Genomic DNA, 14,426 nt, shown 5'->3' on the forward strand with positions numbered 1-14,426 from the left:
ACCTCGGCTTCAAACTCATCAGCGAAGCAATTTTCACTTCTCGAGACCCAAACCCACTTCAAAGCATCCACGACGAACACTACCGTCAACACCCTCAGGCAGGCGGGCGTCCTGCACCACCCCAGCCCTTGGATCCAGTGGCTGCTCTCTCAAGATCGTGTCCTGCGGCGCTGCATCATCGGAGGTTGCTTGCCCTCCGATGCGGCGTGTTGCGATGATGGTGGTGGTTTGGGCGCTTTCAATGTCTCGGGTGCTCGAGGGGGGGTTTGTGCGACGGTCCTCGGGGGATTGATAGGACGCCACGATGATCTGGAAAATGTGCACGGCGGGCGAGGTGACGAGGCGCCTCGTGAATGGATGCTGGGTGTGTGGGTGGTACAAAGATGCCCCGCTGGATAGGCGGCTACGAGGGGCGGTCTGCGAGACGAGATCGATCCGGGAGCCTGGTACTGGGGAGCAGGTAAGCAGGCTGTGAGTTGGGTTGAGTTGTGATGATGGTTGAACTGGGCTGAATGAGGTTCCTGTTAGTTTCACTGACTGATATGATCTAATAAGTCAAGAGAACTTATATCCTCACACAACACCCCGAAACTCGCCGAGTTCTGCATCTTGGTGAGAGCACGACTCTGTCCACAAGACCTCGATCGAAGCCCCCCTCGGCCGTGTAGCTGTGCATCTCGATTTAGACCCCCTGGTCTTGCAATGCAGGCTGACGGGATCTGGTGCAACGGGACATGTCAGCCTCGGGAGGAGATGGGACAAGCCACGAGGACAAGATCCGGCGTGATCGGAGATGTGATCACGAGCGGTGAGGTAAGAGAAGACTGCGTCTGGTCTTGCTTTTACTGCAGGCCTTTAGATTGAAGTTGAGAGGCTATACTAGAGTGACGACGGTGGGTTGGCTGCATATATGGAGTAATTAAGGCAGTAGCCCGTAAGCCAAGATGAGAACTCTCGATTATTACTGTCAACTCGACGAAACTAAGCCAAACTCGACACACCCTAACCCTGGGTATCCAGCCAATTATCCTCCTATCCAACCAAACTCAGGAGGAATACTCCCTGGAGGGCATACACGACTTGCAGCAGATGTGCTCGCAGCGGTACGTGCCCCCCTCGCCAATCATGACGCAGCTGCACCTCCCGCCGACATTCCACGTCTTGCCGCACCAGCAGCAGTCCCAGGCCTGGTTCTTGGCCTCAAAGGGACAGTCCGGGAGCGGGCACTTGGGGAGCGTGTAGCCCGAGGGGGGAGGGTACGGGATGGACTGCTTGGTGGTGCTCGGGCAGGCTCTGCGGCCTCGCGCGAGACCTGAGGGGCAGTAGGTGATGTACGTAGAGACGTGCTCGCAGGCGAGGCGGAAGGTGACTTGATGGCACATTTTGGGTGAGACTTTGATGAGAGTTGGTGGTGTGTTGTTGATTTGAGGGTCTGAGAGGTTGGATAGTTAATATTGAGGTTATTGCAGTAAATTAAACTCAAAGATGACAGGCAACAAGTTGATGAGAGTGATTCTAAACTTCAGATGAAGAAACAAGCCTTTTATACTTTTTCCAAGATGCCCTATTATTCCCTTCTCCGACTGTCCTTTCAATATCTCTCCCCCAAGAAATCGATAAAAAAAAAAAAAAAAAAAAAAGAGACGGGTTGCAATAACACGCAACTCGAACCGTATTGGAAAGACCCGAAGGCGGACATGGCTGGTCAAACTCTTGACGAAGAAGATCGGGAGATGATCAGAGCTGGAATACGGAGTTTGTTCAAGCCAACGCGAAAACCGAAGCCAAGATTTGACTTCTTCTCCCCATGCAGAGTTAACTGGCGGTCTGGGGCCATGAACGAGGAACATCGTGAGCCTCGCCGGTGATGTTGAGATGGAGACTTCTTTTTTGTTGAGGTGTGTAACAGTTTCTCTTGTCGGTTATTCATGCTTTTCGGGCCCTTGAGAATGAGGCTTTGAGGAACCTCGATTCTCGTCGAGCTGGCAAAAGAGGACAAAGATCGGACGAGGAGTGCCTTGTGAGTTACCGAGAAGGGCTATGTGATGAGCGAATCTGGAAGGGCAAGACCAGTATGTGATGGACTGAATGATGAAACGTTTCCCGAAATAGGTAATAGACAAAAGATGTGAAGAGAGTCGTCGTCTGTGGCGGTTTGATCGTGATTAGTATTCCAAGGCGTGAATGTGCATATTCACCCCCCCTTGAAGATTTCGGATGAACAGGGCCCTGGTTGAATGTCTCACTTGCAACTTGGACATACACCCTCCGATATTCTTCGGCCTCGAAATGATACGCTCCTTACGTCTTGTCCTCTGTGCAGTTCTCACAGATCTGGTGATAGCAAAACGTGTCCGGGGCTGTGGGTTGGTAGTTGAGGCACTGGTAGCTCGAGTTTCTTCCCCTCCCACACGCGCAGCACACCCACCGCCCACCGAGATCCTCAAGACGACAGGCTCCGGACTTGCACCTGGGATTTATAAGGCAGAGGCCCATGGTGCATGGGCTGCAAATGTCCCCGCCTGGGGAACTGTCCGAGATGTCGTCGCAGGGCGCGAGGGCTCTCCCGCTGAGGGGATCGTAGAGGGCCGCGGCGCAGTAGCTATAGTGGCAGAGGTAACTCACGGGGCGGGGGCAGGGGGGGATGTGGTGGTAGTGGAGGTAGTGGGCGATGCACATGGCGGCAGCAGCGTGTGAGGTTACACGAAAGTGGTGTGTGTGTCTCGGGAGGTTGCTCAGCTGATACGATCGAGCAGGGCTGAGGGGGCCGTGATCGGGGAGAATTATGGCTTGTTTCGGGATCTTGGGTTTGATGAGGGTTGATTCGATCGTGGGCAAGTCGAGGCGAGAGGAGATCTTGAGCTGACTGGTGGCGTGATTTGGCCAGTCAGGTTGTTTGCTCTGGATCGAGAAGATGAGAGGGTTATTGTGGGTGAGTGTGTGACAGAAGTTGATAAAGGTGTTGACTGAAAGGGGAAGTATGGTGAGGAAAGGATATGTCTTTGTGTGTGAGTTGATGTGGTGAGTTGTTTAGTCCTGATAGACAAAGGGGAGAGGGTTGAAGAGTCCACAAAGCGGTTGAGAACTCTATGGACTTTCAAGGTAGATGTGATTTATGCAAGGAACTGTGATTTACTGAATCATGCAAGTGAATATGCCTGAGAAGCATCAAAATGTGAGGGACCTGCAGAACAGAGGGGGAGAAGGACCCTTTATGCTTGATCAACGGTGCCACCGATGATGATTACTAACCTGACAAGAGAGCAACATCTCAACGAGGCTGAAGTCATCTCGGTCCCGAGACTTATCTCTTGACAATTTTCGCATCCTAAAAGAGTCAGCGGGATGTGCGACATGGAGTTGCCGGCGTAGTGCAACGGGACGACAAGGAACGCCAATCGACTTGTCCAGAGCGAAGGAGGAAGAAAGAAGAAGGTTGAATACGAGTTAATAAACGGGAGGCTGGACCATAAATAGGAGGTCATCAACACTAAACAGTCTAGTAATGACCGGGTTTTTGGACTGTTTTGGAGTCCTTTTTTGATGTTGTACGGGCACCACATGCTTTTCGGAGGACAGACCTCGTGGATAGCTCGTGGCATGCCGGGATGAAGTCTGCGACACAGAGTTTACATGTGCCTTTTGAGAAGCTGTGGGATGGAAGCTGTAGATTGTGAGACTGTTTATACCTTTTAACCTGTTGGCTATTGTAGCAAACTTGAACGACGACTGTTGCTCTTTAGCAACTGACTCTACTGCCCCTTAGCTTGGCCAGCTGTAAAGAAGATTAGGCCTGGAACTTGGGCAGTACTACCGGAAAAACGTGAAGACCTCGTGGCAGCGGCGTGGGCCGGGTCACACTCTGTAACCCCTTTATTATTGAGCGCTGAGCTTCCGTGGCGTTCTGAGGAGGCGACTTCAGCCGCAGTATCAGGAGCCGCGATGGCTGGCAAGTCATATTTGAGATATGAAGAAGCCATTATCTAGAATGGTTTGTTGCTGAAGGCCATTGGTGAGCAAGCACCGTCTTGTGTAAACCCGCTAGTAACGTGGTAGGTAGGTAGGGTATCAATTCTAAATGTAGAGTCTTTGGGTGTAACTTGAGAGTTTTTTTTTTCTTTTCCCGGCACGATCCTTGGGGAGATTGTTTGAACTTACAATCGTACACGATGTCATTGGGTAAACTCCAAGTTTGCGTTGTTGGTGGCCAAGCAGCTCATTCGAGCAATGTGCTTGTTCGGCGGTTTTCTTTTTTTTTCTTTCAACACCAACGTTGCACTTTTGGTGTACTGGGTTGTAGAGCTGAACACTTGCTATCATTCAAAGCGAACATTTAAATACAGACGAGAATATGAACAGGTTTAATTCCTGTTCGCTGACGCCGTTGAGCTGGAGGTGGTATAGATAGCCCTACTCCTGTCACTGACTATAGCAAACCACCTTCATCAATACTAGACTCCGTCACCGATTCACAAAAAGAACCACACACGAAATGCCTACCAAGGGCATAGTCGTCATCTACGCCACCGGCGGTACCATCGCCGGCGCTGCCCCCAGCAGCACATCCACAGCCACGTACCAGTCCGGCGCCCTCAAGGTCGACGAGTTGATTCGGGGGCTTCCCGAGCTAGAACATGTTGCTGAGATTACTAGCCAGCAGATCTGCAACTTGGGGAGTCCGGATCTAAACTCGGAGATACTAATCAGTCTGTCTCAGCAGATTGAAAGGGATCTCCTGGATGATTCCGTTTCTGGCGTTGTCGTTACTCATGGGACGGATACCATCGAAGAGACGGCCTTTTTTCTCGACTTGGCCATCAAGTCTGATAAGCCTGTTGTTCTTGTTGGGTCTATGCGGCCTGCTTCGTCGCTTAGTCCTGATGGACCCATGAACCTCCTCGAAGCTGTTCGTCTAGCGAGCTGTAAGGATGCCAAGGGGCGTGGCACAATGATTGTCCTCAACGATCGCATCTGCTCTGCTAGGTTCACGACAAAGATCAACGCCAACAGAGTTGATGCCTTCAAGGCTGGTGACCAAGGGTACCTGGGGACCTTTGAGAACTCGATGCCCAACTTCTTCTACCCGCCCGTGAGGGCAAACTGCTGGCGCCACTTTGACATTAGCCGCTTAGATTCCTCGAAAGGTTTGCCAAAGGTCAACATACTATGCGGGCATCCAGAACTCGAGGCTGAGCTATTCGCAGAGTCCATCAGATGCGGAGCAAAAGGCGTAGTCCTAGCCGGCATGGGAGCAGGATGCTGGTCCAAAGACGGAGGCAAAGCCATCAGCAAGGTCCGAGAAGAAGGAGGTCTAATCTCGATAATTGCGAGTTATCGAACTGCGTACGGCTTTGTTGATAGTGCGAACGAGCTGTATGGGTTAGGGGAGTGGGCTATTGGAGGGGGGTTTCTTAACCCGCCCAAGTGTCGCATTCAGCTGCAGCTTTGTCTTGCGACGGGTCTTGCTATGGGTGAGATTCGAAAAGTTTTTGAGGCGCGGTGAGGGGATGTTTTTTTTTTTTTTTAGTTGTTGAGCAGGGAAAAGTCTATGCTTGCATTGCTTTGTTTAGAGCTGAGCGTGCGGTTTAGACAGACCTTTCCGGTGGAGTTTCTCCAAGAAGATAAATCGAATGATTCCCAATGATGTTGATATTCTATAAAATAGTCGAAATGCCTGTAATTGGTGCAGTTGTGACTTGTTGTGCTGGGTCAAGATGTGACCTTGGTGATGTCCAGTCATGACGACTATCAATGATACTGGCAGTAATTTGGCTGCTTACATATTAAGTGTAATCATTATGGTCAGAGAAGCTATTCTTGGAATGACAAGACTAACGGATAAAATGCTACTCTGCTGTGTTGTCAGCCCTGCGTCTTACACTTGGCTCAACACCACTGCCGCCTCCTTCGCCACATGATTCCAAGCACATGTGCCAGTATCCAATCTAGAACATCCTTCTGTCAAAGAGAGTGTTAGCGCTGATATATTGATAATATCTCGTCAGATGGAGCGTGGCTGACGTGGGATGCTTAAGGCGAGAGGAGGATATAAGATATGATGGTCGTCCCACTTAGAATAAGTTGAATGGGAAGTTTACTTGAACAAGACGCTCAATACTCTTTAAGACCACAATCATGGAGTTCCATCAATTCACCAGACTCCCTCTGGAACTCCAGATTCAAATCTGGGAGGAATACACTCCTTCTGGCCCTGCCATGCACGTCTTCGACGTCTGCTTTCCCTCATGGCAGGGCGAAGAGCGTGCGGAACAGGCTTTCAAGGAGTCCAAAGCCAAGCGAGAAGTGGCCGATCAGTACAAGAAGCAGGTGTTTTTCGATCGCTTCGAATCAGAGCATGGCGCGTTTGATCCGAGCATGTATCGCGCCGCAACATCTTCACGGCTCATCAACCGCGCTGCATATGACATTGCGAGGAACATTGAAGCGAAACAAGAGACCAACACGATATACCTTCCTGGCCGTGCGCAAAAGATCACGATACCAACATCTGACGTGCTCATGATGCGCTTCCGTGAATATCCAGTCGACCATACTCAGCTGGCTACCGAGACACTGGCCTGTCCGCCGCCGATCGGGGAGATCCTTCAGAGCCAGTGGTCGGGCGACATGGCGTCGACTCTACAGCGGGCCAAGAGGATTGCCATTGATGTGACGGAGACGTGGGCAACGGGATTGTACGGAGAGATGGGTTTCGAGGAGATTACATTCTTTGCTTCCACGATTCAAAAGGGATTGGAGGTGTTGTATCTGGTTGATGACTGTGCGGGACGGTGCAAAGGATGTGAGAGAGAAGACATTAAGGCGGGGGGTCTTCAGACGAGGGATCAACTGTGGAAGGACCTAAATGAGGACGACGAAACAAGACCAGGTGATATTGTCCGCGCAGTCTCGAGACGCTATGTCGAGGTATTTGACCTCGAGGGACTCGGCTGGGCTGAGCATCCGTCGTACATGTTTGCGAGAATCATCGGCGCTGCCATACGGAGCCAACAACGAGACGACGATAAGGGCAAGTTTCAGGGGGTCAGAATCTTGGTAGTTGAGGACGATTGAGGGCACAGAGAGTCACAGACAAAAGGTAGAACTGATATATCACGGTGAAGGAAGTGTAATGCTGAAGAAAAGATGATGCCCGCTTGGCTATTGCCGGGATATACCATAACGCCATGCATGTTCTGCCACCTGATGTACATTTAAAATCTGCAACTGTCAGCCAGATACTCAAGTCAAAACTCAGGGGACTCACCTTATTTCATACGAGCCTGCTCTCGTCATGTACCGCACCCACTTGACGCTCGAGTAATTACTCTTCTCAAACACCTTGAGATACCTCACCAGCAGCCCTGAGCTCGTAAACATGAGCAGGCTAAAGTTCATGCTCAGCGGTGGTCGGCTCCACGCTCTCTGGTTGGTCATGCTGGTCAGGATGGCCTCGGCGCTGAGCACGTACTCGCTCTGGCCCGTGAAGCGGCCAATCTTCCACACAATGTTGTTCTCGCTGGGCTCGTACTTGGCCTTGCCCTGGGTGCAGCGCTCCGTGATCTTGGCCGTGTTGAGGGGCGTCGGGATCTTGACGATGACGTTTGTGGCGAACAGCTTGGAGCCAAAGTTGGCCTTGACGCCGATGCTGTATTCCACCTTGGACCGGCCGACCTCGTTGACGATGGCGTGCACCTTGAAGGGGAGATTAACGTTCTCGGTGGCACGGTATCGCATGAGCTCGAATTCGCCGTCCGGGGGGACGAAGCTGATGATGCGATCGCTGTCAAACTTGCCCAGCTTGACGCACTGGTGGAACTGGCAGTCCTCGAGGGTGACACTGCCAGCTGCTGCCTTTGTCGCCTTTGTACCCATCTTATTCCCGCTCGGGAGGCTCAGGAGGCCGTCGTTATCGAGCAGAAGCCGGTCGTTGAGGCCAAACTTGCACTCCGGGGTGCCCGAGAGGTAGGCGCGCATGATGATCTGGCCGGTGACGTCGGCGCGCAGGACGGCGCCGGTGGCCGACATGAGCAGGTTGACGTCCTCGATCACGTCGACGAAAGCCTCATTCTTACGGTACTTTACGTCGGCCTTGCGCCAGGAGAGGGCGCCGGTGGCCTGCATGGTGATCTTGGACGTGTCTTCGCGGCGGGATTCCGACTTGACGCCTTCGGTGGTGATGTACATCTTGAGGGTGTCGGTCTCGGTGTTTTGGGGGTAGCCAAAGTCGATGATTTCTGAAGGATTAGAAGAGCCATGACCAAAAGGGGAGAGTGCTCACCGTCTAGCAGCTCGTACACCAGGACAAAGTTGTTCTTGACAGCCTCCTCGTCAAACTTGCCAAAGTAGCCCTTGCCGAGCTGGATCAGGCGGTAGAGGAACTCAAAGACCAGAGCGGCGTTGGCATTGCTCTTGGTGATGGCCACCAGGTAGATATTTTCGTGCTTGACATGGCTAAAGGTGGTGCTTCCGAGGGTCAGGATGGGCGAGCGCACTTGGGCGTTGGAGATGACCTGGATGCGGAAGACGTCGGCGAGACGGGGACGGCAGTCGTTGCGGAAGGCGCGGAAGATGAGGTTCTCGCCCTTTTGGTTGAAGATGAGGACGCCCGACAACATGGCCGGAGAGGGGAAGCAGACTCGCTTCTGCTTGTTGTATAGGAGACGTGAGGTTGAGACGGAGGTTGAGATGTTGCTAGTAGTGCATGGGCTTCAAGATAGGAGGCGCCGTAGTGGGGGATTCTGCCGCGTGTCAAAGGCGGTGAGTGGATTACTAACAGTAAATGCGACACTTTGGGTAACAATGCGATTTAATAGTAAGTAAATAATTACATGGAGAATGAATTGATTCCTCTGTTATCATTGAGCTTGATACATATCATTAATTGCTTCGGCGTTGGTTGTTGTTCGTCAACGGTCTCCTCTGTGGCGTTTACTAAACGGTACGTGGAGGTCACTCGTACACCAGGCTCGAGTCTCCAAGGATGCGACAAACAGCTCTACATGGCTATTTAAATGGCAAATAAACATTATTGAGCATGAAAATGGCATTCATCAATCGCATAGCAAGTCTCCTGTTTATGCTGACTCTCTTCAATCTCGTCCCACGTGGAGCTTCCAAGGATCATGACTTGGCGCCTCCCCAGGCCATCCATGTCTCCCGCGTCATCTGCTGCGCCGCCAACACCAATTTCCTTGATCCCTTCACCAACATCATCCTCCCTTGACATGAACTGCTTCTTTCTCTATCCGTAATTAACATTTCAAAGTTAAAATGACATCTTCAGAGTTCCCTCAGTCGTTTGTGCGACCGTGGAAACAGCTCCTTCAGTCGCGTCGCGACGAACAGCAAGACGACTTTCCAAACCACCACGTTGACAATATCGATTCGCTCGTCACTACCAGCTCGCCTAGGGCATTGTATGTGGGAACAGGTCACTCCATCTACACTCGCGCTCTTCTTCCTGCTATTCTCAGCGCCAAACACTCTGTTCAGCTCATCACCTGCTACTGGGCCGACTCTCCGTCTCTGGATGCTATCCGCGAGGCCCTTCTCCAGCTTGCGGCTGCGCGTGCAGATGCCAACGTCGAGTCACCTCTCAAAATCACCATTGGATTCTCTTCTCGCGGTCTATTTCAGAAACTGTTCCATCCTGCTTCGAGAGATGGCTATGTTTACCCTCCCTTGCAGTGGCCCAAGCTGGGTCTCCCGGACAAGGACGTGCTGCAAAACGCGCGCATCGAGCTGACCGTCAAGAGTCTGTTTTTTACCCCGTTTAGCGTTATGCACCCCAAGTTTGTGATTGTAGATGGCAAGAGGGCTTGGGTTCCGAGCTGCAATGTTAGCTGGGAGAGGTGGTTTGAAGGCTGTGTTGAAGTTGAAGGCGACATTGTTGATCGTCTGTCTGCCTTTTACGAGAGGGTATGGGGAGGAACCAAGGCCTCACGTCAAGATGATGACCATGGTGAGATATCGATAACCCGTCTCCCCGAGGATACTGTCAACTCGACCAATGGCAACGAAACAGCGACGCAATCAATCGAGTTTCCCACCACTGGCCCTGTGCCAACCATCTTTCTCCCTTCTTCACACCATCGGAACCCCAGATTCTCCTTCTTTCCCTTCTTGTCACAGTCTAACCCGCCAATGACTCCTCTCAATGCTGCCCTTCTGACTCTATTCACGAACGCCCAGCGAAAGATCACTATTCTCACCCCCAACGTCACGTCATGGCCTGTTGTTGAAGGGCTCTTGGAGGCGCTTGCACGAGGCGTGGACGTACAAATCAGGACGAGCAAGGGTATGATGCTTATCGAGCAGCTTGTCACTGCTGGTACCACCACTGCCTGGTGTCTGCGCAAGTTCATTCAAAGGTACAATGCCTTGGTCAATCAGCCGCGTCCGTCGGATCCGGAAGCGCAGGCGATCGCGCCAGGCAAGCTTGAGATTCTCTACTACAAGCAACTCGACGCCAGACGCGACATGGAGGACGAGCCAGTCGTGAGCCACTTCAAGATGACGCTCGTGGACGACGAGTACCTCGTGTTGGGTTCAGGAAACATGGACAGAGCGAGTTGGTGGACGAGCCAAGAAATTGGTCTATTATTCTATGTCCCTGGCTTCGAAGGCCAGAGACTCTGGAACGATGTTTTGGAGAAGCGCACAGAGGTGCTTTTCCAGTCAGATCACCCTAAACGCCTGGTTTGAAGAGACACCTATGAACCCTCGGACGCCTTGATCCTCTCCCACACGCTGACGAAGCTCTCGGGGCTGTTTGCGCCCTGCAACCGGAACCGATCCTGGAGGACATAGTCGGGAACACCGGAAACACCGCTGAATCGCGCCTCGCTCGCCGCCTGGTCAACCTCCTTGCCTCCCTGGTCGCTGTCGATGATGGCCTTTTGGAACTCGTCTGCCGGGATGCCCGCCTCGACGGCGACGCTCTTGAGGGTGTCGTAGTCGGTGATGTCGCGCTCCTGCTCAAAGTATGCGGCGAACAGCCCGTCGAGGGCCTTGCCCTCCACCTCTTCGCCGTACTTCTTGGCCAGCTGGACCACGCGGTGCGAATCCCTCGAGTTTCCAGTCTGTCCGCCAAACTTGAAGTCGATTCCAATCGCCTCACCCACGCCCTTCATGTGCTTGTGCATCTGGATGACGCGTTCCTTGCCGAATCTTTCCTCGTAGAATTGCTCCTTGGACCGGCTTGAAGCGGGACCCTTGGGCCAGTCTGGTTGAAGCTGGAAGGGTTGGTAGCTAACGGAGAAGGTGTCGTTGGAGTCTGGGTGCTTTTGCTGCCAGAGTCGTTGGGCGGCTTGAAGCTGCTTGCGGCCGACGTAGCACCACGGGCAGACAGTGTCTGAGGTAACGGTGACCTTGAACTTTGTCATTTTGTCCGAGTTGGTGTGTAAGATTTGTTGATATGGATGGGTCCGATCAATAGATGGTGGGATGGAGTTATACATATAAACGTCCGGGAGGTAGCAGCTCATCCCCGGTCTTGATCACATCAGCAGCCGGTTGATCACATAAGCGACCGGCCGTCTCGGAACAAATTCGACCCCGCGCGGACGGAGTGGGATGCCGAGGGTGGGGCCGAGCCGGAAGACACGAATTTGGTCTGTTGACCGAGATTTTGTCAAGAGAAGAGTTTTCTAGAAGTGCGTAGTGGGATATCCGGAATGCTACTTCCTATAATCGCGCTTTAAAAACTAAGATAGGGTTTCTTTTAATAGAAAGTTCTGCATTTTATCCTTTACTCGCTTGCCAGGAAGCCCTTAGTTTCCTCCTTTTTATTAGCAAATTTCTTCAACTTCAAATATTCACCACATGGTTCTTCCAATTTTAACTACAGGGTGAAACCCATCCAACTCATCCCCCAGCTTGACAATCAAATCGAGCAGCATCTGATCACACCCAGCACCTCCAATAATGCCAACGCTCACCGGAAGCTCTTCCTGTCGCATGCTCACACTCGAGTTGAACGTTCGAACACCAATAGGCACCGCATAATCTGGTAGACCAGCTGCTGCGGCCTGCAGCGTGTGTGCTTCCGGTGGCAGAAACGTAGGGGGAGAAGTGTTGAGCGACTCATCCCGGTATAGCTCAGCTCCAGTACCAAGGGGGTAAATGACCAAGGTGTCCTCGCAAGTCGGTACTAGCTGCGAAGTGTACCATTCTTTGTAGATTTCGAGGTGGTGAGCTGCTTTGTCGTAGCTGCTTGCATCGATTTGAGCGGCAAGGGCGAGGCCAGTGCGTGGAACAGGGTTAACAAAGGGGAACCTTCCGAATCTCTCTTGGTAATCAGCGATGAAAGGCTCACCAAGGGCCCGCCATTGATCCCTGATTAGAACCAGAGGGTAGCCACTGATATAGGCAGAGATTCCTTCTTTGTTGCCTGTGTGTTGGATGAATGACTTGTTCGTGTCGACGCGTTCGACTTTGGCGCCGAGAAGGGTGGAGAGATCTTTGATGAACTTGTTAAAGATGGGCATGGATGTCATGTTAGATGATGACCAGGATTCTTCAGGCAGTACGATGCGCTTTGGAAACGATTTGTAGCTGGATTTGGCTTTGAACCAGTTCTCATAGGCCGTCCGCAGCAACTTTGCATCTCTAGCAATCAATCCAGGTGTATCCATCTTACTGGAAACAGGCAGGATTCCATCAAGTGGTAGGCTTGCATTGGTGACTCTGAGACCAAACAGTCCATTCGCCATTGACGGCCCTCGGATGGAGCCAGTGGTATCGGTCCCCGTACCAAGGTCTAGCCAGTCATACGAAGCCAATGCTGCGCCTGTGCCACATGATGAAGAAGAAGGGCTTTGATATCCATCACCTCTGGGGTTGAAAGGAGCAAGTTGGTCCACGTAGTTTGCTGTGGGCACCTCGCCAGCAGCAAACTGGGCTGTTTTGAGTTTTCCGACGACGACGGCCCCAAGGTCAATGAGACGCTGGAGGGACGACGCTGTCTCATCCGCGGATGGGTAGAGATCGAAGTAGGCTCGAGAGCCAGCGCCTGTCTTGATGCCCTTGAGATTGAAGATATCCTTGACTCCTAGTCGTAGTCCCGAGAGAGGCCGTTTTGGAGATGGCTTTGGATAGTAATGGCGAGAGGGGACCGGTATGCTAATGGCTGCGTTGACGCTCTCGCCAATACTAGCGGTAGATGACAGATACGCTCCGTCTGGGCCTTCAATCACACCCTGGACAAAGGCCATGTTGTAGTCAATGTAGAGCCTGTAGACTCGGGATAGATGGCCAGAGGGATGCAGGAAGTATGGCCCAGACGGCAGCTTGCCAGTAGAGGTTGATACGAACGTGCTGGTGCCCATAGACTTGAGATGTTGCTTGATTTCGCCTGACACACGGGCATTTGCGGGGAGAATGAGTGTTGAGAGGAAAGAGTTTGAGATGACATCGTCGCCATTCAGAAGCTCAGTGACCTTTTTCTGGAGACTTTGGACCGATGAAGGGAATTCGTTGATATAGGTCACGGGCAGGACATTGTCGAGGCGAGATGATTTTTCGATGCGAACAGACCCTGCTGGGGAGTCGGGAGAGTAATAAGTTGTGCTATTGAGTTGAAGAACTGTTGACGCGCCAACAAAATGGGCAAAAGCCAGGATCAAGAGTCTCATTGTAACTGAATCTTCTTGATGTGTCAAAGGGATGCTGATAAGATTTGGCACCCAAAAGGAAGAAACGACGGCATAATATATTCAATTCAATGAGCGACTTGAATACAGCTCATGCGGTCAAGAGTTGGGCTTGGCATCTGTCACGATACATAGTGCTCGCCGTATTTACCGGGCGCAAGGTAGTTATTCCCTCATACTCAAGATACAAGGCTAGACAGCAAGGGGAAACTGGTTGTCGTGAGCACTAATGCATTCCCCGGGATTCGAGAACATTACGAAACGACCTCCACTTGGTAACTGAGAGATTTATTGGCAGTGTCCCGGAGATGGGATTGGCGTCTCGGGACCGAAGCATGGGGTTGATCAAGAGCGATTCCACCTAACTCTCTGACATCCTGGGTCTTGCTCTTAATCCTTCTCAAAACTTCTGTCCACAGCTTTGAGAAATGGATGACGTTGCAGTTCTTTGGCGGTCATCCTGTCTTCTAGTATCCACTGCAGCATGTTGCCAGCAAAATCGACAAAGTCATCCTTCTCTTGGCCTGTTAGTTTGGTGGCCATGTCACTCATCGTTTTGCGTTCTCGGACAAGGTCTGCTCGATAGATCTGATCTAAGTCTGGATATCAGTGTCTTTTCATGTATGTAGTAGGGATGCCGTTATTGAACCTACCAATTTCGTCGAAGAAAGGGCCTCCCCACAATTCATTTATCGTTGCACATTCTCTACCCCGTGGATTTGTGATAGTTCCTCTGAGGATGAGATAGATGTGCAGCTTGAAGATGGGAAC

The 14,426-nt window shown here is 51.8% G+C and overlaps 7 protein-coding genes across 7 annotated transcripts; 3 read left to right on the forward strand and 4 right to left on the reverse strand.

Annotated features, from left to right (window-relative positions):
* Positions 1 to 1,046: 1,046 nt before the first annotated feature.
* NCS57_01272000 (uncharacterized protein) lies at positions 1,047 to 1,382 on the reverse strand (the record flags this gene model as incomplete). The annotated part of the gene is made up of 1 exon (XM_053062385.1): positions 1,047 to 1,382. The coding sequence occupies one exon, from the start codon at positions 1,380 to 1,382 to the stop codon at positions 1,047 to 1,049; it is 336 nt and encodes a 111-aa protein (XP_052908913.1).
* Positions 1,383 to 4,492: 3,110 nt separating this feature from the next.
* Positions 4,493 to 5,503, forward strand: NCS57_01272100 (Asparaginase; the record flags this gene model as incomplete). Its single annotated transcript, XM_053062386.1, has 1 exon — positions 4,493 to 5,503. The coding sequence occupies one exon, from the start codon at positions 4,493 to 4,495 to the stop codon at positions 5,501 to 5,503; it is 1,011 nt and encodes a 336-aa protein (XP_052908914.1).
* A 632-nt stretch (positions 5,504 to 6,135) lies between these two features.
* Positions 6,136 to 7,074, forward strand: NCS57_01272200 (2EXR domain-containing protein; the record flags this gene model as incomplete). The annotated part of the gene is made up of 1 exon (XM_053062387.1): positions 6,136 to 7,074. One exon carries the CDS (start codon positions 6,136 to 6,138, stop codon positions 7,072 to 7,074), a length of 939 nt encoding a protein of 312 aa, XP_052908915.1.
* A 140-nt stretch (positions 7,075 to 7,214) lies between these two features.
* Positions 7,215 to 8,678, reverse strand: NCS57_01272300 (MHD domain-containing protein; the record flags this gene model as incomplete). Its single annotated transcript, XM_053062388.1, has 3 exons — positions 8,282 to 8,678; positions 7,268 to 8,237; positions 7,215 to 7,221 (listed from the first exon to the last, which is right to left on the reverse strand). Exons 1-3 carry the CDS (start codon positions 8,616 to 8,618, stop codon positions 7,215 to 7,217), a joined length of 1,314 nt encoding a protein of 437 aa, XP_052908916.1. The 5' UTR covers positions 8,619 to 8,678.
* A 595-nt stretch (positions 8,679 to 9,273) lies between these two features.
* Positions 9,274 to 10,707, forward strand: NCS57_01272400 (uncharacterized protein; the record flags this gene model as incomplete). Its single annotated transcript, XM_053062389.1, has 1 exon — positions 9,274 to 10,707. One exon carries the CDS (start codon positions 9,274 to 9,276, stop codon positions 10,705 to 10,707), a length of 1,434 nt encoding a protein of 477 aa, XP_052908917.1.
* An 8-nt stretch (positions 10,708 to 10,715) lies between these two features.
* NCS57_01272500 (uncharacterized protein) lies at positions 10,716 to 11,498 on the reverse strand (the record flags this gene model as incomplete). The annotated part of the gene is made up of 1 exon (XM_053062390.1): positions 10,716 to 11,498. The coding sequence occupies exon 1, from the start codon at positions 11,487 to 11,489 to the stop codon at positions 10,716 to 10,718; it is 774 nt and encodes a 257-aa protein (XP_052908918.1). The 5' UTR covers positions 11,490 to 11,498.
* A 321-nt stretch (positions 11,499 to 11,819) lies between these two features.
* On the reverse strand, positions 11,820 to 13,637 carry NCS57_01272600 (Amidase domain-containing protein; the record flags this gene model as incomplete). Its single annotated transcript, XM_053062391.1, has 1 exon — positions 11,820 to 13,637. One exon carries the CDS (start codon positions 13,635 to 13,637, stop codon positions 11,820 to 11,822), a length of 1,818 nt encoding a protein of 605 aa, XP_052908919.1.
* Positions 13,638 to 14,426: the final 789 nt, after the last annotated feature.

Source organism: Fusarium keratoplasticum, chromosome 10 (genome assembly GCF_025433545.1).
Source record: "Fusarium keratoplasticum isolate Fu6.1 chromosome 10, whole genome shotgun sequence".
Lineage (NCBI taxonomy): Eukaryota > Fungi > Ascomycota > Sordariomycetes > Hypocreales > Nectriaceae > Fusarium > Fusarium keratoplasticum.